This window comes from Gobius niger (genome assembly GCF_951799975.1).
Source record: "Gobius niger genome assembly, chromosome: 13".
Taxonomy (NCBI): domain Eukaryota; kingdom Metazoa; phylum Chordata; class Actinopteri; order Gobiiformes; family Gobiidae; genus Gobius; species Gobius niger.
The window spans coordinates 14,095,735-14,121,050 of record NC_136864.1 but is presented as its reverse complement, the minus strand read 5'-3'; the positions used below and the strand labels follow the sequence as shown (position 1 = coordinate 14,121,050).

General features: G+C 39.1%; 3 protein-coding genes across 10 annotated transcripts in view; 2 read left to right on the top strand and 1 right to left on the bottom strand.

Moving 5' to 3' along the window:
• The window catches only part of map4l (microtubule associated protein 4 like), a 71,179-nt gene extending 62,589 nt beyond the window's left edge, over nucleotides 1-8,590 (top strand). For 6 of the 8 annotated variants that reach the window (XM_079569066.1, XM_079569064.1, XM_079569061.1 and 3 more), the window contains 5 exons: nucleotides 1,781-1,873; nucleotides 2,668-2,749; nucleotides 2,824-2,933; nucleotides 5,350-5,515; nucleotides 6,962-8,590. In XM_079569066.1, the coding sequence (XP_079425192.1) occupies nucleotides 1,781-1,873; nucleotides 2,668-2,749; nucleotides 2,824-2,933; nucleotides 5,350-5,515; nucleotides 6,962-6,966 (456 nt within the window). In that variant the 3' untranslated portion in view covers nucleotides 6,967-8,590. The remainder of the gene's footprint in view (nucleotides 1-1,780; nucleotides 1,874-2,667; nucleotides 2,750-2,823; nucleotides 2,934-5,349; nucleotides 5,516-6,961) is intronic. The other 2 variants (XM_079569063.1, XM_079569062.1) reach the window with 1 other exon arrangement.
• cryz (crystallin, zeta (quinone reductase)) overlaps nucleotides 1-25,316 on the top strand; it is a 145,599-nt gene that overhangs the window by 51,803 nt on the left and 68,480 nt on the right. The window lies entirely within an intron of this gene.
• On the bottom strand, nucleotides 15,057-24,090 carry LOC306972876 (myosin-7-like; the record flags this gene model as incomplete). The annotated part of the gene is made up of 36 exons (XM_079569583.1): nucleotides 15,057-15,161; nucleotides 15,231-15,365; nucleotides 15,478-15,573; nucleotides 15,634-15,738; nucleotides 15,826-16,395; nucleotides 16,530-16,838; nucleotides 16,909-17,033; nucleotides 17,102-17,267; nucleotides 17,333-17,516; nucleotides 17,601-17,797; nucleotides 17,876-17,994; nucleotides 18,067-18,193; nucleotides 18,259-18,648; nucleotides 18,732-18,822; nucleotides 19,033-19,178; nucleotides 19,249-19,425; nucleotides 19,516-19,758; nucleotides 19,852-20,107; nucleotides 20,184-20,320; nucleotides 20,410-20,533; nucleotides 20,595-20,800; nucleotides 20,877-20,944; nucleotides 21,044-21,353; nucleotides 21,439-21,609; nucleotides 21,686-21,835; nucleotides 22,053-22,171; nucleotides 22,246-22,384; nucleotides 22,468-22,571; nucleotides 22,675-22,773; nucleotides 22,884-22,947; nucleotides 23,015-23,107; nucleotides 23,164-23,272; nucleotides 23,348-23,375; nucleotides 23,449-23,605; nucleotides 23,673-23,816; nucleotides 23,890-24,090. The coding sequence occupies 36 exons, from the start codon at nucleotides 24,088-24,090 to the stop codon at nucleotides 15,141-15,143; spliced, it is 5,880 nt and encodes a 1,959-aa protein (XP_079425709.1). The 3' UTR covers nucleotides 15,057-15,140.

The window sequence follows — 25,316 nt, the reverse complement described above, 5'->3', positions numbered from 1 at the left end:
TTACAAAAATATATACTTTTTTCAGTAACTAAGGAATATAGTCTATTACTTACACAAAATACGTAAATATATTTCTCATTACAATTCAAGTAGCTCGAGTTACAAGTGCATTTAAATTGTTTGTATAATGTATGAACAAAAAACTCCCCCCAAATACAGTGCAATACAAAATCATGTTGGACACTGGTGTATAATCTGCAATATCTGCAGTCTGTAGTTAATGTCGTCAAAACAAAACACATAGAATGGGGGAAAGAGAAGGAAAATGAAACCTTTGACCGCACTTTTCCTCAGTGACCTTATTACTATTTTCAGTTTACATTTTGCCAAAAGTAACTCAGAAGTAACTCAAAGTAGTGTAACTCAGCTACATTTTTGAAACAGTAATATGTAATACAAACATTTTATATTTTTTAAAGTTGGAATCACTAATATAGAATATAAGATTTTTTTTTTTAAATAACTTGCCGAACACTGAATAAGAAGTAGTGCATAGGGCATTAAGCTAAAAGGCATATGTCAATTTTGAATATATATTTTTTTCTTGTTGCAGAAGCAGCAGCACGATAATATTGATGACGATTATTGACGATTTATTTATCAAACAGTTGAATATATGAATATCACATAATGTCAAAATTCCACACACTAAATTATTTTCTCCACAATCTTCCAGCTTATTAACACGTGTCTTGCATTGAATTTCCATTGTTTTGTATCATGGGCTATATAAATTATATGTTACTTTTGCTCCTGTTGAACTTTCATCTGAGCCATTGCGACAAACTGAATCCTATTCAAAACCACATTCGCCAAATACAAATCAGATTTCATTTTTAAGACCTACACACCACTCTTCTTTTCTTTCTTTTTTTTTTTACCAGACTAACATGTGTACTACTGGAGAATAATGTGTGTTGCATGTGCACTCGTGTTGTGACATTTCTCTTCGAGCTGTTTATGGAAGCACTCTGTTGGTATCAAATCAATTCACATAATACTCACGGTGACGGTGGATCTACCAGTGCATTTGGTTTATTTTTGCAGACCTCAAACTATATAAGGATTTGATTTGAATTTCAGAAAAGCTTCCATATAGTACGACAGTAGGTTGCGTTCACTGCATTCTACAATTTCATTTATCGATGTTGAAAATAGCAAAAAGCTGCAATTATCCAAAAAAACAACATTTCCGGAGTGTTTATTGTTTATAAAACCTGATAACCGTATACTTAAGACAACTACAAGCATCTTCACAGTTCATATGTCAGTCTTCTCTGAAAGGGAAATGCTTCTGAACTAAAATGTGCCGCAATACTTACACTAATAATAAAAACTGTACAGCTATACTGTCTGTGAAGGATTTCCATATTAATATTGTGGCTTAAAATCCTTTCAACCAACAGCAATCACATCACACCTCTGTGGATGGTTTCCTGTTTTGGTTTCATGCAGATATCGTTAGTAATTGCAGAGATTTTTACAGTTAAAGGACTATTTCAGCCTTAGATATTTGGCCTGTCCTTCCCGTAAATATTAGGATATGGGATTTTTGTAATGTTGTGATTAAGATGTCACGTGAACGCCACCTATTGACAGCGCGAAGCTACTCTGTATCCTGTTAACCAAAGCCGCTAGCTGATCTACATTTCTCTACTGCCTGCTTCTTCCTGTGTCTATCTCCTCTTTCCCGTTTTTTTTTTCTTCCTCCACTCCCTTCCCCTCCTTTTCCGTTGCTTTGTGTGTTTGTGTCTCCGTGTGTCTGCCCGTCTGTTCTTAGGTTCAGATAGTGCACAAAAAGCTGGACTTCAGCCATGTCACGTCTCGCTGTGGCTCCAAGGACAATATCAAACATGTCCCTGGAGGTGGCAATGTAAGTAACTGGTCATGCTGAAGTCGCGCTACGGGGAGTGGACGCAAAGCATTTCGTCTGCAAATTCTGTGGTGTTTCTTTTTTTTTCCTTCACTTACCAACTCGTGTATGTTCACCTCGTCTGGTTAAGTCACATTCATTGGTGTGCTGTCATGTGTTTGGTGGAACAGTCAGTCAGTGTCAGGGTATTGAATTTCGTTTAGATTATTAAGGTAAGGAAAGAAGGGCTTTATTTGTGCTTTTGCAGACACTGTCACAAAGCGCTTTACAATTATTAAGAAAAATAACAGTGTCAGTTAGTTTTGCAGTTAATCAAATAGTGATAACATATTGGAAAAAAGTCTGTAGAGGCAAAAACAAAAAGACTAGTTAGTAATAGCACTTAAATTATTACTGATCTTGTTTTTTTACTGGGCTACATGTTTTTTGTTACAGCTATTACAGCCATCGCTATTGGTTTCTGTTATCAGAGTCATCAGAGTCATCAGGTTTAGAAACTAATTAGCTGTAATTCCATGTAGTTCAAAAGGGAAAGTCTTACTAAAGGGCAATCATCTGTTGATAGTACATGCATTATTAACAGTGCTCGTACACTCAGCCGTGTTTGTCATTAAAAATGCAAATCTGATTGATCCCATCTCATACTGTCAGTGACGCTCACGCCAGCTGCCATCACATTATGGTCTCTATAACCAGACTTTTTCATTTCGCGCATATTTCTATTCAGAAATAGGCTCGACTGCTTTGTTTTTTATCAATCAGAAGGATGACATTTGGTGTTTTTTCCTCCCCAGGTGCAGATCTTGAATAAGAAGGTCGACTTGAGCAAGGTGACCGCCAAGTGCGGCTCCAAGGACAATATGAAATACAAACCAGGTCAGATCTGCGACGTTTAGAAATACTTCAAGCAGCTCCGTTTGTCTTGGTCTAAAATGTGTGTTTGTCCTCAGGTGGCGGTGACGTGAAAATCGAGTCCCACAAGGTCAACATTAAGGCCAAATCTAAAATTGGATCCTTGGATAACCCGGGTTCAGGCAATGGGCAAACCAATGGACACAAGGTCAGACGTCACACGCATCTAAGAAAGCTATGTTAATATTCATAATTGACACCCAATAACCTTTACTGGTAATATAAAGATTACAGCATTCTTGCTCACATGCAGTCATACAGCGGGAACCAGATGTTTTATACACTTTGTAAACAGACACATTTGCATTTTTTTCTGACTGTCTGACATGAAACCAGAATGTCATGACCTTGGAGGCACAAGTCTGGATCATCCTTGGGTGCAATTTCAAGACACTTGAAGGTGCCAGGTTCATTGGTTAAAACAATTATGCAAATGATCAGCCATTATACAGATCCGACAGAAGGCGGGTTCTGTGTCCCAGAGATGTACGTCCTTTGGTCTGAAATGTGAATATCAACCCAAGAGCAAATGCAAAAGACCTGGTGAAGATGCTGAACCTGATAAGAGTTTGTCATTATCCAAAGTGAAACAAGTCCTGTACTGACATGGGCTGAGAGGGAACTCTGCCAGGAGGAAGCTCTTACTCCAAAAGAAACATCAAAAAGCCAGTTTGGAGTTTGCAAATAAAAAAAGGATGAAGATTTTATTTTTTGAAGACATATCCTGTGGTCTGACGGTGAAAAAAAGCAAAGGGGTAATCTTGTAAGTCTGAGAACACCATCCCAACTGTGAAATACGGGGGTGGCAGCATCATGCTCTGGGGCTCTTTTGCCGTGGAAGGGATTGGTGCACTTCACAAAATAGATGACATCATGAAGAAAGAACACTCTGTGGAAATATTGGAGCACAAGACATCAGCCAGGAAGTTAGAGCCTGGGCGCAGATGGGTGTTCCATCCCAAAGTGTACGGCCAATACCGGTTACAAAGTGGCTTAAAGATAACAAAGTCAATGTTTTGAAGTGGTCATGACAAAGTCCTGATCTCAGTCCAGTTGAAAATGTATGGGCAGAGCTGAACAGGCATGTGCACGCAAAGTGGCCTACAAATGTGGCTCAGTTACACCAGTTCTGTTTGGAGGAAGGGACCAAAACTCCGACAAAAACATTTAAAAAAAGTATCTCTTCTTCTGATATTTAGCAAATAGAAATAACCTAAATGAGCTAAAAGTAAACGTTATTTCTGGTTTCAAGTCAGACACTGAGAATTTTTTTTTAAATGTGTCTTTTTATAAGGTGTATGTAAACATCTGGTTCCCTCTGTACATCATTGAATTGCATAACAGTGCCAAAGTATTTAAAGACTCAATTTGTTTGGTTTGGTTTACAAACGCTGAAATATGGAGTGAATAAAGTATAAATTAGCTGTGGTACAAACTCATTCCTAACTTCCGTGACACATTTGTAACATCCCAGTTTTTTATGGGAATGAGTTTATATGCATGTTTCATAACTTTCAGTGAGCAACAAGTAGCTTCCTGTCATGGAAAGGTTAACAACAACTCACCTGCTGCTTCGCAATCAATAAAAATGCTTTGTAATTAAGTGTACAGCACATGGGGTTTTTTTGGCTTGTTTTTTCACAAATGTCTGCTTGTAGGGAAGACAACACAAAATTTACAAATGCATTCATAACTTTAATTATAGTGATAAATAATATTCTGTTAGGTTCAATGCTGACTAAAATGTGTGTTTTTGTTGTTGTTACCCATTAAGTAAGCATCACAGTAAAGAACAATAATAGAATGGAACAACATTTGTTTTATTCTCCTTTACTATATTGTGAACTCAGGCATTTGTGGGAAAAACATTGTGCATCTAATTATAAAAGGGGGAGGGTCTAGGGTAGTGGCTCCACAGCTGAGGGCCTTCCCACAACCCTAGGAGGGGAGTCGAGGGGGCAAGGACCGGACTGTGCTTTTCTGTTTGTTTAGGAGTGAAATGGAGGTGGGAATGAAAGAAAATGTAAAGCGGTTTCTATTGCATCTGCAGGCTCTGTATCGCCTCCCCGAGACAGATTTTCCCACTAGCTTCAGTGCTGTTGTTACCGTTCTGTGCAGCTTGGTCATACTCTGAACTGTCAGGGAGCCGTACCACACAGCCATACCATATCTCGCAATGCTTGCAAAAACTGCATTGTAAAATAAAGTCCATGTAAAATTTTGCATAATATATCATGTAAAATATGTCAAACATCAATTTCATGAAGCATTTATGTGTGAAAGTGACCCTGAAAAGTGTCCCTGCAAGAAGATATGCCGTTAAACCCGTCGATGTTAAGAATTAAGATGCTACATTGTGGACAGTTGTGAATGAGTTTGGACCACAACTAACATTTTAATTTAGTGGGTTCCCCTTTAATTGTTTTTACTAGAAGAAAATCAGATGAAGGGCCTTTAATAACATGAAAAAAACACTGCTGTATACTTTCTCAGTGTGCATTCCTCCTAATAAACACTAGATGGCAGAACAGCAAACCTTATATCATGTCTAATTCTTTCAACAGGACCAGAAAGAGGAGGAGAAATTGTCTTCACCCCCGAACGGCGCCAAGACAACTGCACCAGGAAGTGTTGCTAAGGAGAACGGGGTGAAGGAGCCCACAGCAACTCCATTTGGGGGCGACGGACTGCGGGACCCCATTAGCTTAGACAAACGTATGACTGAAACAAGTAGGTGTCAAACACACACAGGATCTGCCAGGCTCATAACCTTTGTAGGTTTTATGTCCAGTTTGAGATTTTGTTTTCGATCTGCTCTCTAAACCAGTGGCTCTCTACTGGAATAGCTTCGGGAACCAGCTTCAACTAGGAAATAAAAAGATTCTGCACCTTTAGTGTCTCTGTGGTGCAGAAGGGGGGATTAAGATAGCATCATTTTTCCCCCCACTAAACAGAATTACAAGCAAACAGAATTACAAGCTAAATGTGTCTTGCGTTCGAATTCATCTCGTGCTAAGCAGCAGACCTGAGTTGAGAGGGACTCCAGACCTCGACCTTGCATGAAGCCGTTTGCAGATTTAGCCTACGTGACAAATGGGCAGTGGGTTAATACAATAAAAACACAGGGCTGCTTTGTAATTAGGCTCATAACTCATTAGACCATGCACCAGACATTAATGGCCTTTTGGCAAGGGGCTTTCAGAAACAGACATCAAATGAGCCTCATAATCTACTGTAAGTGCGTGGAGGATGCACAACCTGCCTGTTTTATACCTGTGCCCATAGTCGTAGTCATGTCACCCATATTACACTGAATTATTATTTATTAATTAATTAACAACGTTATTATGTTGTATCAAAAACACACACCTGCAAATTCAGGCTGAGCTTATTCTCAAAACTCACCTCCCATGTGCTGGTCTTACTATGTGGTGCTACTCTGTGTTTAAAAAAATTCATACAGCTTCCCTGGTACTTTTTTTTTTTTTTTTAACATGTCAGCAGTCAAATTGCTTCCACTGCCAATGATTTCTTGCTAATAGCAGAAAACAAGTCCAGGTCAATTTTTTCACTTTTCCATATTTTTTTAGTTAAGGAAAATAATATATGTTTAATTACTTAAATAACATATATTATTACAAGTGTTAATGGGGTGATTGGGGGGTCTTTCATCTCCCCCTGGTGTCGCTGGCCAGAAACCCACACTTGCAGCTTTCCTGCCTACGGGTCGGCGGCGCAATACACACTAATAGAATCACGAATAAGAAGCTAACAGGCTAACGGTCAAAGCTAACTGCAGGCTAGCACCACTTAAACAGTATTTACAGCCAAGTTTGAGTGAAAAAAGTATCTCCATTGTGTAATTGGATGTACAATATCCCTTTGTCTTTTTTATCAGGTAGTATTTACTCCCACAGACAATTAATGAGTAAAAAAAAATGCAACATGCTATGACACCTGCAGTAGCGCTTATGGCCTCTCGGGGCATGAGTTACATAGTTCTGCTTTAAGTCACAAAAATACCAATTACAAGATGGTCTAAACTTTACATTGCAGTAGAATGAGTAAAGCAAAATGAAGTGATCAGCATTAGTGGCCAAATACTAGCAAACCAAAAAATATTTATTTTGGTCCAAGGAACAGATAAATTCAGTCATCTTTTGTTCCTCTCCACAGATTGAACCCCTGTGTCTCCTGTATTTTGGTGAGCCACGCATGGCGCTTGCCCACCTGCCGACCGACGACCAATCAGCCGACTCACCACAACACAGTCACCTTGATCCCTCTCCCTCCGTTCATCTCGCCCACCGCAGCACCAGAATCAAACCGGGTCGCCTCTTTGTGTTTTGCCGGGGTCCGCCTGCCAGCCTCTTGCTACCGACACCACCAACCACCAACTCTGCCCCTCAGCGCACTCGGGATTAACCTCGGTGCCATAGAAAAGAGCACCTGCTGTTTGTCTGTGTGTTCCTGCTCATAGCATTCTGTTAATGTTATTATGGGACCATCCCAGAGTCTGATTCTGAAAATGTATAACCCTATCTTAGATCACTTGTTGAATGATAAAAACCTTTAGTATTTCCAAATGCTACTGCAAACTTGTTGTTAAAGCTAAAAATAGTCAGATGTGTCAACTCAGCTTTGCGTGCATTCCTCCTTGCCTTGCTTGTTCGGCACATCTTGAGTTTGGATCAGATATAATGCTTCACATTGTCTGTTTTCTAGATACAGAGATGGATATTTAATAATATTTTTCCAGAGGTGTTAAAATATGATCAGTTTTAGGACTGTTTGAAAAAAGTTTCAGCATATTGTTTTGTCACGAGTGAATTGTCTCAGCAACTGCACATCCACCATAGATGAAGCATGTGATGTGCGTATAGCATTCAAGCAAACATAGCACCAAAAAGAGTAGACTGAGGGACATCAACCAAACATGTTCAAGACCTATGTAACCATATTCAAACTACAGATGTATCAGAAAATACACTACACTAATTGTTAATGAGCAGGTCTCAATGCAACCATTTTGTCAAAACCATGCTATATTGTGTTAAATTCTACTGTTTTTGAGGCAAGTGAGCTATTATCACTCTCCAGTCATACATCCACCACATGTAGTGTACAGAAATATGACTTTTCATTTGCCTGTTATTTGTAAGACATGAGTATAACAGAGCAATAATCTAGAAAATGTGTAAAACAGACAGGGGTATAATTTGAGGTTATATTTAGCGGAGCTGAATTTGAATATGGTCCAGATTTTGATTGTCCATGGTCTGCATTTTTCACTGGGACTCTAAAAGGTCCTGATCACATGGTCTGAGCACAACTCTATCAAACAAATGCAATTCATTTAAATTATTTTATTCTAAGAGTAGTACAAAAATGGACGCCAGGAAGAGCAGTCTTTGCTTTGGTAAAGACTAATGGGGATCCTTAAATGAAGAAAAAATAAAAGTAGTACAAAAATCACCTTTATTTCTCACTAATTCACTACCATTCTTGCAATCTGACAGGTAATTAAACAGGAGAGTGGGAGAGGCACGGTGAGGCTACATATCTACAGCTGCTACTGACTAGTATTTTCATAGTTTTTAATACATAGAAGCACATAAAGTTAAAAGGTTGTGCACACCTTGATTCATTGCTACGTTCAAGAGATTTTCATTACCTGCTCATTCACCTCTTTGAGCAGCAATAGTTACAACTCAAACTCCTCCCTTTATTCTCACAAAACTACAGACTGGCAGAGCACACAAGGGCACAGGTAGTTTTACCGAGTGGACTATTAATTTGAAAGAATTAGTATTTGCGGATAATGTTACATTCATGGCAGGTCTGAAGTTGGAATTTTCTGCAAATACAAAAAAGAAAAAGAACATAGTCCTTATTAACAGACTTTTGAGTTCTGATGTAAATAGACAGGTTATACAGCCGTGTTTTGAATATGTTTATACCAACTTTGCTTTGTTTCCTTTCATATGGTTTTATTGTTTTCGACATGAATGAAAAAAAGACTAGTACAAAGTACATGCAACAATTTTTTGTTTTGTTTTTTACACTGGACAGCAGGAACTGCCCAGCTCCGAGATGCCATGAATGCAGCAATATTTCAGTATTAGAAAGAATATGAATGGCCTTTTTTCCCCCAAAGCTTTTTTTTTTTTTAAAGGTGCAGAATTAATATATTAAAGTTGATGAAACAAAAAAATATTTACAGTACAAAATGATAAAGTAACCTGAGTTTAAGAATAATATCATTCTTTTAAAGGGTTTGATATTTCACCAATAAGTAAAATGCATTTTATGCATTGAGGTCCTATTAAGAGCACTGTGAAGTGATATTTATTTACAGACCAAGCACGTGTTTTGTGTAGGATCTGGCCTCTTTTGTACCATTGGGATGGTCCTGTGTACTCACTGTATCTCTATGCATCATGCATCTGTGACTGGAGTGGTCCCTGGTGAAACAGTGAAGGATTAGTGTTGTGGCTCTTGGCCACACTTGTCAGATGTGTGAAGTGTTTACTACTGCATCCATCCTGTAGAGGGCGCTCCTAAGCCTCTGAAACACTGATAGTCTGGCTTTGATCATAGGTATAAAACCTACCCAGTACTCTGTAATACTGTTAAATTACTTTAGATATAGTTAGTATCAATAGTAGTCTTAATCAAACAACATCAAATAATGACAACCCCTGGACAAGAGTCTTGCCCATTTTGAAAGTTGATGCACTATCGTGAAGTCGCTTTACTGTAATACATTGTCAGCTATGTATTGTATATGTATACTCTATGAAGTAAAGCTGATGTTAAAGTGGTAGATATAGGCTAGTATTGATAATCAAACAAGCAATCAATCATTACCAACAGTAAGACCAATTTGTTATTGCGCCCTTGTCGCCTAAAAGGGAATCTCAACAAGAGTCCTAGTCTATGTTAAAGTATAATAATGTGAAATGCTCTTTGGTAAAGAAGGAACAAAGGGTTGAACGCACTTTGATAGCTGTAGGCATTGAAACATGTATATACAGTTAAGTAGGAACACGTAGCAGTCTTAATGTTTATGTTAGCATTTATAAGGAGGAGTGTGGTGTTCTGTAGGACGACACACTTTGGTACTGCTTCATTGGTCAGCGTAGTGGATTTAGTGGAACTTTGGTCATTGTTGTTGTGCTATTAGCGATGATGGTTTAAACTCAACTCTCCAGTCTGCTCTCATCTTGTTTCATGTGCTGTTAATCACATTTTGGCCAACCTGCAAAGCCGTTTTTAACTTTCTTGAAAAAGGAAATACTTTTATAGCCGAACATTGACTTTTCTTTGTACAAGACAGAGAAGACACACACCAGTTTTAGTCAGAATGTTAGTTAAGTTAGCCAGGCAACTAACTTAATGTATACATGGGTGGTTAATGGTGATTTGAATGTTTTTGAATGTCTTTGTGTATTTTATATCCTTTCACACATTATGGAAACATATTTTTACTTGCTTACTGATGGCGGTTTAAATGTGTTGCTTTTGTGTGTGTGTGTTTTGTTTTTATATATGACTACTGTTAACTTTTCTCTATGGCATATGCTCTTGTGGCTTGGTCAAAATGTAAACACCATATTCACTCTAATGTCCATTGACTGCTGTATGCTCCCCAAGTAATAGCGCGTAAATGCCACTTTCCACTAGTATCTCACTGTCCTGTGTATATAGATATCATTATGTTTTTATATCACTCCAAATATATAAAATTTTAAAATACCACAAAAAGTACTTCTTAACAGGTTGTTGTGAATGAGGACAAATACTTTCCCATATTTGAATGCAAAGTCAGTTGTGGTGTTACGGAAATTCGGTAAACAAAACATGTTTAGGTTCCAACTTTTATGTAGAAAAGGGCTTTAAAATTCAAGAATGTTTTCCAACGCTAAACGTATGCCCCAAAAAGTCTGGAAATACTGTCAGTTAACTGGACATGAATTGTTCAGGACGGGTGGCAGTGTCTGTCAGGCGTTTTTGACGAAATAAAATGTGATTTATATGTCATAAGGAAAATGATGAAATTAAAATGATTGTGTTGAAAATTATTTAAGTAATTAAAGAACATCAAATTGCAACAATTAATTGAAAACACATTGAATGACACGAGTGTCACCTGACATACATTGGTCAGCCCTTTCTTCAACCCATGTAACCAGAGTTTTGCCTTTAAGCATGTGGTAGACAGCAATGTTATGTATTAGACAGCTCCTGTACATGGACACCTTAACCATACCTACCAGCACGTACTGAAAATGATAAAAATGTTGTAAGATCTAAGTAACACTAATTTCACACTTCAATCAACCGGTTGTGTTGGTAGATATGCACTTGGAGCCCTTTGTCTCACCTACAGTCTTGTTAGCAATATGGAACTGAAATGTAACTTTATTATGTCAATATTTACCTGGTATTCACCTACAATATAGCTACGTATATTTGACACTTAGTGCGTCGAACATATTTGCTACCTGGAATAAGTGAAGGTGCCTTTCAGTTCCGTGCAGTGGATCCGCTTTGTGCTACAATTCTGTATGACACAACATCATAGTAAGAGCATGCAGAAGACAACAAACTGCTGGTTGTCAGAGGCATTTATTGTCCTTAAGTAGAATTTCTGTCCCTTCTCAAATGAGAATATTTGGTATGAAAGAGATCTTCATTGTGATTGTTAACCAGTGATGTGGATATTACTCATAAAATGAAATAAAATACAAACAAAATATGGCCTGTATTGTGGAATAATATTGAAGTGAACAAAGTTAAAGTAGGATGGATGGATGGGATGGATGGATGGATGGATGGATGGATGGATGGATGGATGGATGGATGGCTGGACGGATGGGTGGATGGGTGGGTGGGTGGATGGATGGATTTAGTTGAAATTTTGCATGAAAGACACACTAAGTGACGCTCAATCAGGAAGTGAAATAAAATGTATACATGATTTTGAACTTTTTTTCAAATAAATAAAGTGGGGCTTGAAAAAGTATACCCCCCTTCCTTTTAGTGCAGAAGTTGCGTAATGATTTCTGAATGATCACATGCTCACAAACAATAACCCTGCCGAAAAATGCGTCCCCTGCTCATTTTAATGTCGGGTTACAGGGTAAGACTTAACTCACTCTTTGGACAAAGTTAGCACAGACAAAAACATACACAGTTTGTTCAGCATTTCCAACAGAGCTTTGCCAGAAAATGATGGAGGACTGTGATATCTTGCAGCTCCATTAAAGCAGTACTAAGTAACTCGTGCCCCTAGTGGCCAGAAGCGACACTGCAGGTGTCGTAGTATGTTGCGTTTTTTAATTATTATTATTAATTGTCCGTGAGAGTAAATACTACGCTGGCAGAAAAGACAAAGGGAGAGAGGGATATTGTACAGTACGTCCAATTACACTATGGAGATATTGTGTTCACTCAAACTTGGCTGTAAATACTGTTTAAGTGGCGCTAGCCCGCAGTTAGCTTTGCCCGTTAGCCTGTTAGCTTCTTCTTCGTGATTCCATAAGTGTGTATTGGTGACTCCTACCCCGTGGCTGCGAAGTTGCAATTATGGTTTTCTGGCCAGAGACACCAGGGGGAGATGAAATCATCACATTAACACTTGTATTACTCCCAGAAGGACTACGAAAAGGATTTATTAAGGTAAACGAGTTATAGTACTGCTTTAAACTGGGAAAGACCAACACTCCTCATACCTTTTGGACAAAGTTAGCGAGGATCGATAATAAATCAATAATATTACACAGTCATGCAGATGGCTTTTTACAGGAGGGTATGAAGTTGATGCCCTGATTAATGCTTGAGGTAAAATCCACACTTTTCAGTCTTTGCACAAAGTTAGCACAGATCATGCAACTATACAATTTGCTGTCCACTTTCTAGGTTGAGATGAAGGGGACAGTAACCCAAAATGCTACGGCCATTCAAGCAAGGTAAGACCTACACTTCATATTGTCTGGAGAAAGTTTGCATGGACAGTGTGTTATAGAGTTTGCTGTCCATTTTCAACAAGGATTATGGTGTTGAGAGCTGTCAAAAATGCATCCCCTCCTAAGACGCACACTGTTAGCTCTGGGCGAGGTTTGCATGGAATAAATTCACAGTTTCATACAATCATACAGATCTGTTCCAATATATCCCCCAAACAGGGAAAGACCTACTGCTCATGCTCTCTGGACAAAGTCAGTGCAGATAATAATGCATTCATAATATTATGCAATCATACAGATGGCTGGGCTGTTTTGATTAGAACAGTATGGAGTTGTCACTGTCACATTGATAAATTAGAATATTATACAGTCATACAGTGTATATGTCATTAAAATTTGCATGAGAAGTGCTAGCTTCACGTGACACCAAAGGGATACATCCCATTTTGTAAGCAGTTGTCTAGCTGTTCTGGGGTAGGGCGCATTTCACAGACATGGTCACAAAGCGCTTTACATGAGACAATTGTACATTCACTCCATACTCGGTGGTGGTAAGCTATTTGTGTAGCTTCAGTTTCCCCTGGGGGAGACTGACAGAAGCACTGTCATGATTGCACACGTCTGCTTCAACGGTCCCTCTGACCACCATTCATCCTGGCCTATTGTACATGTTTTTAGTGGTAGGGGAAACCGGAGTACCCGGAGGAAACCTACGCAGACACGGGGAGAACATGCAAACTCCATACAGAAAGGCTCCGTCCAGGTGGGAATTGAACCATGAACCTTCTAGCTTTGAAGCGAGAGCCCCAACCACTGCGCTACTGTGCTGCCCAACTACTACAGAATAAGGTGCACGTTTTGGGCATTTGGATGAAAGGTTTGGCTATCGCAGCTACAGTGAAATAGATGGGCAGGCGAACAAATGTTCAATCTCCCTAACTGAAGCAAATTAATCATCTGCCCATGTTCAGCCATTATGAAGCCTTGTGTCTGCCTGAAGACCTAACTACAGATTGTGAGAGGCATACAGGAAAAACACTTTCAATAAAGCACTTAAGGTCAATTGGCAATTTTGTTCTAAGCTTTTCTGCTGGTGAAAATAGTTGTCCAGCTGTTGTCCATGTTAAATAGGATATATTTATTTATTACTTATTTCTAGAAGAAAAAAATCAGTTTCAAATGACAAAATCTAAAGTCCAAGGCTTTCACAGCTACTTTTATTACAGAATTGTAAGAGCCTCTGAAAATGGGTTTGCGGGAACAGAATCAGAATCAGCACCATGGACAGTGAATGCTAGACCTTTTTTTTTTTTTTTTTGTCCACTCATACCTTAACGCAGCTACTATAGTTGCAAAGTCAACCCACGACATTACTTTTGAATTTCCTGGTTTTAAAAGTTAAGTCCTTAATGATCAATATCAGTGTTTTCTTCTGCAAGAATTGCCAGACGACATACAGTACCCTTCCTCATTTGGTGCTTAACATTAAGTTAGTCACCACATACTTGAGGCAAGACAGGATTATGCATGATGATTAGCCCTGTTTAAACTCCATAATACATACCAAATATGGGTATTTCTGTTATTAGTTTCTTGTAGTGCCCTTTATGTATTATTTGCCACTTTTTATGTAATTCCCTTACATTTACTTACATTTACCTACACATTCACCGTTTGTTACAGTCTCTAAACCCTAGGCCCACACATATACAGAAGACTACACTGGTGCAGTACTTGACCCTCTTTTAAAGGCCCCATTCCCAGCTGTCCAGGGTCCTTGTGTGCCTGACTAGACAATCACATATAGCCCATGCAAAAGATGTCATGAGGCACCTTCTCCCAAGACTGAAATCCGAGCCAACGCTGGAGTAGAATTAGGTTGCTATTGTTAGCTGTTGTTTGAAAAGGTGCTGAGTATAAGACCTAAGCCCTTCTTATTCCTTGTTCCCACTCCTTGACTTCATTTTGCGCCTAGTGAGTGTTCGGTGCATGTGTGCAAAGACGTGTCTGAGGAGAGGAAGAAAGAAGAACTCATCATTCTGTAAGTTATGATTTACATTTTAGCAATCACAGCAAACAATAGCATAATTTATTGCCATCAACAGGTATAAAACAATCTTAAATTGGTGTTGCTTTTTGATAGTATAATAGTGCATATGGACTTTTCGGTTCAAATATGTATTTAGAGAGCCTTTTGTATTCAGTTATCTGCTTGTACAGTATCTCTTGTTGAAAAGGGATGTTTTCTAAAGTGAGTTTTTAATAATAATCACTGCAGACTTGATTTTGGATGCTGAAAGTAATTATTCTTTATTCAAAAACTGGCATGCTTAAGGAGACATCATCTTCAGGAGTGTCTCAGAAAAGATAAAAATTACTAGGATTCATTCTTCATCATGTCCTTTCTGTAAAAAATAAAAAACATTACTACTCATAAAATGCTGTGTTCCATATTAAATGTTTGACAAACCAACCTTTGTACCGATATCACGACTTTTAGCGCGCAGCTTGTTGACCTGAGACTCTGCAATGTCTGCTCTCTCTTCAGCTTCATCGAGCTCATGTTGGCTCTTACGAAACTTTAACAGATGACTGTTGGCTTGCTCCTCCTTTGTAAGTGAAAAAATAACATGATATTTTTGAAGAGACATTGAAACAGAAATATTTCACGTTAGTAAAAAATATTATCTGTGTTTTTTTGGGCAGAAAAGAGTAACGTACTGCCTCTTCTGAGGATCTCTTGTAAGATTTAACTTTCAGCTGCAGCTTGTCAACCAGGTCTTGCAGACGCACAATGTTTTTGCGGTCTTCTTCAGTCTAAAAAAGAAAAGGAAAAATCATACTTTGTTTTAATAATTTATTAATCATCAAGATTACCTGATACGTCAGCTCTTTGATTCGTCTTTCATATTTTCTGATTCCTTTTATTGAATCACTTGACTTTCTCTGTTCAGCCTCTACTTCATTTTCCAATTCCTTAATCTGTGATGTACAAGATTCAGAAAATTGGTTAACATTATTATGTTCTGTATCTTTTGGTGATTTCAGGCTGATTTTCATGTCTCATACCCTGGCCTCCAGTTTCTGCACTTGCTTCTTGCCTCCCTTCATAGCGATCATTTCAGCCTCATCCAGACGGTGCTGCAGGTCTTTGATGGTCTGCTCCATGTTCTTCTTCATGCGCTCCAGGTGAGAACTGGTGTCCTGCTCTTTCTTCAGCTCCTCTGCCATCATGGCCGCATCAGTGATGGCCTTCTTGGCCTTCTCTTCAGCGTTTCTGCACTCCTGCACTGCTTCCTCCACTTCAGTCTGAAGCTGGGATGTGTCAGCCTCCAGCTTTTTCTTGTGGTTAATCAAACTGGTGTTCTGCATTGAGAAAAAGAGACAGTGACTACAGTGGTTAAATTCAATGTGATGCTGCAATACAGCACTGACCTGTGAGTGCAGTAACTGCACTCTCTCAGTCACATCCAGCAGCTCTTGCTCAGCGAGTTTGCGGCCTCTCTCAGTTTGCTCTAAAGCAGCTCTTAGTTCTTCAACTTCAGCTTGAAGCAAAGTATTGCGTCTCTCAACGATGGCATTGTTTTCCTTCAGATCATCATTGGCACGGTGAGAGTCGTCCAGCTGCAGCTGAGCATCCTTTGGAAAGAGTCAGTGGGAATTTAAATGTTGATCCATACTGTATTACTCTATGTCATATTGTAATGTTTTTATTGAGGAAAAAATGTGAATATGCTTATCAGCCAAAAGGCTGACAGAAGTTGTGTAGCTACCTTCAGATGGGCATGAACGGTTTTGAGTTGCTTCTGGGCCTCGGCTGCCTGCCTGTTTGCCTGGCTGAGCTGAATCTCCATCTCATTGAGGTCTCCCTCCATCTTTTTCTTCAGACGAAGAGCTTCATTTCTGCTGCGAGTTTCAGCCTCGAGAGAGCTCTGGAGGGTGTCTACAATTCGCTGTTGGTTTCTTTTGGCTTGCTCCATCTCTTCATCTTTCTCAGCCAGCTTACGCTCAATTTCAGCCTTTACTTGGTTGAACTCAAGCTGAACTCTCAGAATCTTTCCCTCCTCGTGCTCCAGAGAGGCCTAGAATGAGGGAAGATACTGTAATATTATTGTATCTAAGCACCATTTACCTACTGTGTGTGTTCTCTACCTCTGCCTCTTCCAGTGCACTTTGTATTTCAGACTTTTCTTGTTCCAACTGCTTCCGTATCTTTTCGAGCTCATGAATGCTTTTCCCATTCTCACCAATTTGCTCAGTTAAATCAGATATTTCCTCTATAAATAAAGTGTCAATTATTTCCACATCAGATTATGAAGTAAACTTGTTTTAGTTTGAGTTTTACCTTGAAGATTTTTGTTCTCTCTCTTCATAGTCTCCAAATGCTCCAAGGATTCTTCATAGGAGTTCTTCAGTTTGAAGAGTTCAGTGCTTAGAGACCTGGCTTCTTTCTGAGAGCTCTCTAGATCTGCCTGTGACTCCTCATACTTTTGTTTCCACTCTGACAAGATCTATAACAAAAATCATGTATAATCATATTTAATGTTAAGCCATTAACTCAGCCATGCATGCATACTTTATCAAAGTTTCTTTGTTTCTTGTCCAGAGCAGCAGCAGCAGCATTAGACCTCTCCACATCCACCATGAGATCTTCAATCTCATTCTGGAGTCTGTGTTTGGTCTTCTCCAGAGATGAGCACTTAGCATTCACAGCTTCCACTGCCTCCTCAGCATCCTGCAGACGCTGAGCCAACTTCTTTCTAGTATATTAGTAAATGTTAGTGACAGTCTTATTAATGCTGGAAGTTTACTGTACATTTAGATAGTAAGCGCTGGAGACTTACTTTGCCTCCTCTAGTTCCTCAGTCCTCTGGATGGCATCAGTTTCATACTTGGTTCTCCACTGTGCCACTTCGGAGTTTGCTTTGGACATACTTCGCTGCAGCTCAGCCTTTGCCTCCTGCTCCTCTTCAAACTGCTCTCTGAGCAGGTCACAGTCATGGCGAGCAGACTGCACTGCATGGGCTAATGCATTCTTGGCCTGAAAAGAAAATGTGTGTGTTTAGTTGATAATCTTTACAATAATGTTTGAAGAGTACATCTTTTCTTTAGACTTGACCTTGACTTCCTCCTCCAGTTGTCGTTTGAGGTCTTCAGCCTGTTGAGTGTAAGACTGTTTTCCTCTGGTCAGCTGAGAAACCAGTGAGTCCTTTTCCTCAAGTTTCCGGAGAAGTTCACCTTTTACCCAAAAAATGTGTTGTGAGTAATAAAACAGGCTTAGATGAAGTCTACTTTCACATTAGTCCTCACCATTTTCAGCTTGAAGCCTTGCTTTGTGCATAGTGAAGTCATTTATGGTTCTCTGCCCCTCTTCAGCTTTAGTTTTGTATTCATTCATCTGGTCCTCCAAAGATCTGCACATTTTCTCCAAATTATTCTGAAACAGTTCAGTCAGATGTAAACAAATGCAGGTTTATTCTAATATGGTTTTGTTTGTTTTACCTTGGCCTTAGCAATATGTTCCATATTGGAGACCACATCATCCAGCTCCAGTCGAAGTTCACTCTTCTCTTTCTCCAGTTTCTGCTTGACTCTCTGGAGGTTATCGATCTGTTCTCCCAGGTCAGCCACACTGTCGGCTTGTTTCTTCCTGAGTGTGGCAGTGGTGGCCTCATTGTGCAGAGTGGCCTCTTCCAGGTCCCTGCGCAGTTTCTGAAACTCAGCCTCCCTTTTCTTGTTCATCTCAATCTGGGCAGATGTTGCTCCACCGGCCTCTTCCAGCCTCTCACTGATCTCCTCCAGTTCTCTGGCCAAGTCTGCTCTCTGCTTCTCCACTCTGGCTCGAGCAGCTCGCTCTGCTTCAAGCTCCTCTTCCAGCTCCTCGATGCGGGCCTAAAGTCAGAGACATTTTCATTAGGTGCACTTTCACTTCTAAAACTGATGTTAATCATATTTTAAACACAAAGTCTGTGTACCTGTAACTCCTTCAATTTTTTCTGGAGTTGGGCATTTATTGCTTGTTCATCTTCAATCTTGCCATTCAGTTGACTCTGTTCAAAGTCTTTTCTATCAAAAAATTGCAATGATTTTTCACTATAATGCATTCAATTTGCCATTTAAAACAATCATTCTGCATTTAAGGCTTCTTTAATTTATTGATAAATTAGCTGGCTAAAGGGGCTGTGTAGTTGTTGACATTGTATCCATAAATGGTTAGATTACATATTGATAGGTCTTGTAGAAAGCTCATAAAAGTTCAGGTAGCATAATCTTTACTTTTTCAGCCGCTCTTCGAGTTGCTGCTTGTCATTTTCAAGATCCATGACACTTTCGTGGGCTAACTTCAGATCTCCTTCAAGTTTCCGTTTTGCTCTTTCAAGATCCATGCGAACCTTCTTTTCTTGTTCAAGGGATCCTTCAAGCTGTAAAACGTTGTTATTAGGTTTCATGTGTTTCATGCCTCAAACAAAAAGCTTTTATCTATAATCTTACATCATCCACTTGTTGCTCCAGCTTGGTCTTGGCCTTGGTCAGAGTGTTGACTTTGTCTTCTTCACACTGCAGGTCATCCAGTGTTTGCTGATGAGCTTCCTGTAAGGCTTTCTTCTCTTTTGTCAGTTTGGCGATGATTTCATCTAGTGCAGCCATTTCCTCAACCAGGTTCTTTACCTGTAAATTGTGCAGTTTTATTATATAAATAAGTTTCAGTTTATTCTGCAAAATAAATCGATGAATACAGTCTACAACAATAATCTGTACCTTATTTTCAGTGGCATGTTTCTCTTTCTCCACTTTGGCCAGAGTGAGCTCTAAGTCATCAATGTCTTTCTTGAGCTCAGAGCACTCGTCCTCCAGCTTCCTTTTCTTTGCTGTGAGTTCTGCATTCATCTCCTCTTCATCTTCCAATCTCTCAGACAGTTCTTTGATTTTTGCTTCAAGTTGAATTTTACTCTTGATTAGACCTTCACATCTTTCTTCAGCATCACCAAGATTATCTTGCTCCTGTCACCAAATAGATCCAATAGACAATAGATCTATATTACTTCATTAAAACTATTTTAGAAAGTCCTAATTCCTCAAGCACAATATACATACAGCCTGAACTTGGATTTGTAGATCATCTTTCTCTCGGAGAAGAGTCACCATTTTTTCTTCTAGTTCTTTTCTCCTGGCTTCACTTTTAGCGTAAGCCTCCTTTAGTTTTGTGAACTCTTCCTTCATATTAGCCATTTCTTTCTCTGTTTCAGCAGATTTTAACAAAGGCTTGATCTTGAAATACATTTTCATCCAGGGCCAATTTTTGACTCCCATGAACGCACGGATGTTCCACTGGATCACAAGAAGAGCATCCCTGTTGACAACATGACGTATGTCACCTGTTATGTTACCTATTTGTTATTTACTTGACATGCTTTACCACAACCCACCTTCTTTCTACAATTTTCTGGAATTCAATCCGTGCGAGAAGACCTCTGGATCGTGCTTGAATTCCGGTAATGATAAGCGCCAAGCGATCATCACGCATCTCCTCAAGCTGTCCTAACAGTCCAGCTTTAAAAAACACCTGTGTCATAGAATTAGGTAAGTCTCTACAAAGAAACTGAGCTGAAAACAATTGTTCTTGTTTTTTTGTTTTTTTTCTTAAAGACTGACCTTAGTGTGACCCAGTTTGTACTGATTGTGATCAATGTCCAGTGAACCCAGAAGTTTCTCTGCAGCTTTCTTGTTATCAATGAACTGTCCCTCAGGAATGGCATTTGGATTTAGGATACGATATCTAAATACAAACATTTTATGAAGATTTTTCTATTGATTTAATAGTAATTTATAAACTATACCTCTGCTTGAAGTCTCCATAGAGGATCCTGTTGGGGAATCCTTTCCTGCAGATCCTGATGCCTTCCAGCACACCGTTACAGCGCAGCTGGTGCATCACCAGAGGGTTCTCCATGGCCCCAGGAGTCTTGGTCTCATTGGGGATGATGCAGCGCACAAAGTGAGGGTGAGTGGATCTCAGGTTGGTCATCAGCTTGTTCAAGTTTTCCTGTTGATTCAACAAAGTTAATTGTTTTATGTCCTTTTTAAATATGTGTTATTGTAAATATTTTAACTGGTCCTACCCTGTGTAAGGCTGACACAGTCTGGAAGGATGACCCTTTCTTTTTTGTTCCTTTTCCCTTTCCAGTATCTTGAGTAAAAGATTAAATGAGCAGTTGACAAAAGCCTCAAAATAAATCTTGTTTTAATTTTTCAAGATATAGTACAGCATGCAATATTATTTATGTACCTGCCTCAGCTCCAGCATACCCCACAAAAAGCAGAGATAATAACTTCATTGTAGACTTTTGGAAAAGTCCAACAACGGTCTCATTTAAAGGGTCTTTGTTCTTCACCAGCCAGTTGTTGATATTATAATCAACAGTCCCAGCATAATGGACCAGGGAGAAATGAGCCTCTGGTTTCCCTTTAACAATTCTGGGCTTCTGGAAGTTGTTGGATTTTCCCAGATGATTGTCGTAAAGCTTGGCTTTAAATGTGGCATCACTGGCTTTTGGAAACATGCACTCCTCTTCAAGGATGGACATGATGCCCATGGGCTGTATGAGATGAAATATATATTATTGAACTAAAAAAGAACCAGACGACAGAAAGACCGGAATTAAGTTCAGAAATTATTGTCACCTTCTCAATCAGGTCAATACAGGCCTGTAAGTCCATTCCAAAGTCTATAAAGGTCCACTCAATGCCCTCTTTCTTGTACTCTTCCTGCTCCAGCACAAACATGTGGTGGTTGAAAAACTGTTGCAGTTTTTCATTTGTGAAGTTGATGCAGAGCTGCTCAAAGGTGTTGAACTGAAAATAATACCAAAGATGTATTTTTTCTGCTCCTTAGTATATCAAATTGGTCAAAATCAAAGTTTTTACTTACATCAAAAATTTCAAATCCGGCGATGTCCAGTACACCTATGAAGTACTGACGTGCCTGTTTGGTGTCCAAGGATTGGTTAATTCTCACCACCATCCACAGAAACATTTTCTCGTACACTGACTTTGACAGTGCACCAACAGCATAGTACACCTTGGAACAATAAAATAATTAGATAAGTTATGACCTTTTTGATAGTATAGATTACCAGCTCACAATATGAATCTTGTAAAAGGTTTTGAAGTCATTATGTACAATATGTGTCAAAGTGAAACATTTGTATTTACACACCACTGTCATTTGACTTGATCACCATTCTGATCACATTCCCCCCCACACACAGAGGAACTTCTTGTTGAGTAGAACCAACCTGATTGACATTCTGTCCCTTGGTGACCCACTCGTTTCCAACTTTAACTCTTGGGTGACACAGCCCTTTGATCAGGTCAGCAGAGTTCAAGCCCATCAGATATGCAACTTTGTCGGCTTCTGATAAATCAAAACCAAACTTGTTTTAGTATGTGCATTTCAGGACTCGTATGGTCTATAATTGTGAGTATTGCCTTCAGTTCCATCAGCCTCTGCTTGTTCCTCCCGTTGCTTTTGCTTGAACTTCATGTTTCCATAGTGCATAATGGCACCAGTCAGCTTGTAAATACCGTTTTTCTCCTCTTGGGTAAAACCCAACACATCAAAAGCATCCTGAATAAAATATAAGCAAAACCCATTTCACTGTGTTAATGTATACCACTCACATTGTTATAATTTGTAGTTGTTTTACTCACATCAGTGGCCATTAGCTCCTCAGAGTCATTGATTGAGGTTACAGTCGTCTCTCCTTGGGAGATGAAGGCGTAGTCGTAGGGGTTATTTGTAATTAGCAACATTTCTTTAAAAAAAAAAATAAACCATCAAAAGTTTAATAATTACAAAATTAGTCAAGCAGCCAAATTGCAACATCAATGATTTTTGCTGTGTTCGTTTTTCCGTACCCAACAGCTCAGGCTTTACTTGAGAGAGGATCTGATAGAAAATATGGTAGTCTCTCTCAGCTTTGAGCTGATATGTCACACGAGACTTTTCCAAGAGGTCTGTAAGAGGTGTTTAACACACTATATTAGATTGTCTCTATATCTAGTGCTATTATTTCTGTACAGATCATGGAATTGTGGCAAACCATCTCAGTTCACCTTGTACTTACAAGTCTCAATGTCAGCAGAAGCGAGCTTCCCTCGATTGTCAAAGTGGATTCTGATAAATTTGCCCTATTGGAAATATTACTCAATTTTAATCTATCAAGTCTAGTCCAAAAAATAAAAAAATAACACTCACAAATCTCGAGGAGTTGTCATTTCTGATGGTCTTGGCGTTTCCAAAGGCCTCCAGAGCGGGGTTTGCCTGAATGATTTGATCCTCCAGGGTTCCCTGTATGACATGTTTATTTTAGATTGTGAATCACTACATACCTTACCATTACAAACCTTTTTCTCAGCTGCTGCATCTTTCTTCCCACTTGGTACTGCTGCGATGCTGGCAAAGTACTGAATGACACGTTTGGTATTGACAGTCTTTCCAGCACCAGATTCTCCACTAAGGAAACACAATGACCATGTTTGAATACCTTACTTTGTCATTTTTGTTTGACGTCTGATCTGCAAAACTTACGTGATGAGGATTGACTGATTTTCTCTATCTGGATGACATAATAAAACAAAATTATACTTGTAGTTAAAATATGCTTTAAAAATAAAGAAATAGCGCTTTACCTGCTAACATGTACTGGTAGGCATTGTCAGAGATGGAGAAGATGTGAGGAGGAGCTTCACTCCTCTTCTTTCCTCTGTAAGCAGTAACCACTTCTTGGTTGTAGACTGGCAGCCACTTGTAGGGGTTGATAGTCACACAGAACAGCCCAGAGTAGGTCTATCAAAGAGACAGTCAGTGATATTTGATCTTGTGTAGTATCTCAAAACACTAGACATTATCTCACATAGATCATCCATGCAGCATAACGCTCTTTGAGGTTAAACAGCACAGCGGGCTCATGGAGGAAAGTGAACATCGCCATGTCTTCAATTTTATCAAACTTTGGCGGGTTCTGGGGGTGCACGTCACAATCCTTTACAGTTACAGTCTGCAAAAAGATCCCCAAAATATGATTAAAACTTAGAATAGATATTGAGTTATATAGAGCACAGGCTACACACCTTCCCTGTTTCAGTATTAACTGTGCATTTGTCACCGTCTCTTGAGGTGACAGATGCCTTGACGTATTCCACCTCAGGATCAGGAACAAAGCATTCCTTCTTCATGTCAAACTGTCGAGTTTGAGCTTCAAGTCGCTCCTTGTCCGATTTTCTCAGATAAGAAGCTGCGGGCCCAAACTCCCGCATGGCTGCATCACCCATTTTTTAAACTAAAAATACAGCAACAGCATTTATGATAAGAATGTAATCTGGGAAATACAATATCCGAATATGCATGAAAAAGAAAAACTAGTCCTACAATGTAATTACCTAAATTGTGTTCACCAGAGGAAGTCTGAATCTGTGCTGAGTGTGCTGTTTAACTGTAACAAAACAAATTTATTTCAGAATACTAATTGATAAGGACCAGAAAAGTTTGCTTACATAAAGCACCGGCACAATAATAGCTACTCATAGAAGCTGACTATAAATAGCACAAGGCACAAAGCAGAACATCTTAAGTAACAAGGTCACAGCTGAGTTGGTCTTACCTTTGACCGCCACCCTTTGTCAAGAGCAATGATGGATCCAGTGGCTCACACCAGGCTCCCTTTGCATTAATAAAGGGTGTTAGTCAACCAAATATGGGGATGAATATCAGAGAAATGGCATCCCGTTTGGCATAGTATCACATAAAGCATCTTCTAAAATAGGTATTGCCTTGCTGCGCCTGTTGCTCCCACCTTTTGGACAACAGACTAATACAATAGCCTATGCATGACAAAAGGAGGCAGGGACTCTAGACTATCAAGTGATACAATGGAGTGAGATAAATTAGGTTGTGAGTCTGTTACAATCAGGTTTCACTTTGCCATGACATATCGTTTTATTCATAATATACTAATGAGAACAAGAACAGTCCTTTTTTCGTTACACATATTTTTTCCTTATTTGTACATCTGTATAATAATCTGAAAATGTTTGCCCTTTGATCGGAAGGTAAGTCGTTCAAGTCTAAGCGCACAATGCTGTTGTGTCCCTGCCTTAGACACTGAAAATACGAGATCACACTCAGCAGTAGGGTGCTTTGTGATAGAGTATGAAATACATTTCAAGAGGTGAACTAAGGGAACAGCTGTTGTCTACAAAGATACAAGACAAGACCAAGGTCGCAGCTGTGAAATTCGTTTATCATCAACCTGCACTGTTCACAGGAGGCTCTCTTTACTAAATTTAATGCAGTGTGATAGAATTATAGACATTTGTTTCAAAATAATCAAATGAGTTAAACCTTTAAATTATCTTTGAGCTTGCCTCCTCCAATTCACTGTCCACACACTGTTATATTTAATTCGCCAATTAAAAAGCATCTAAAATAATACGATTTTGCTCTTATGATCTTATAAAAGTGTTTCAGTAACATGGTTTAGCCTCTATTATAGCTTTTA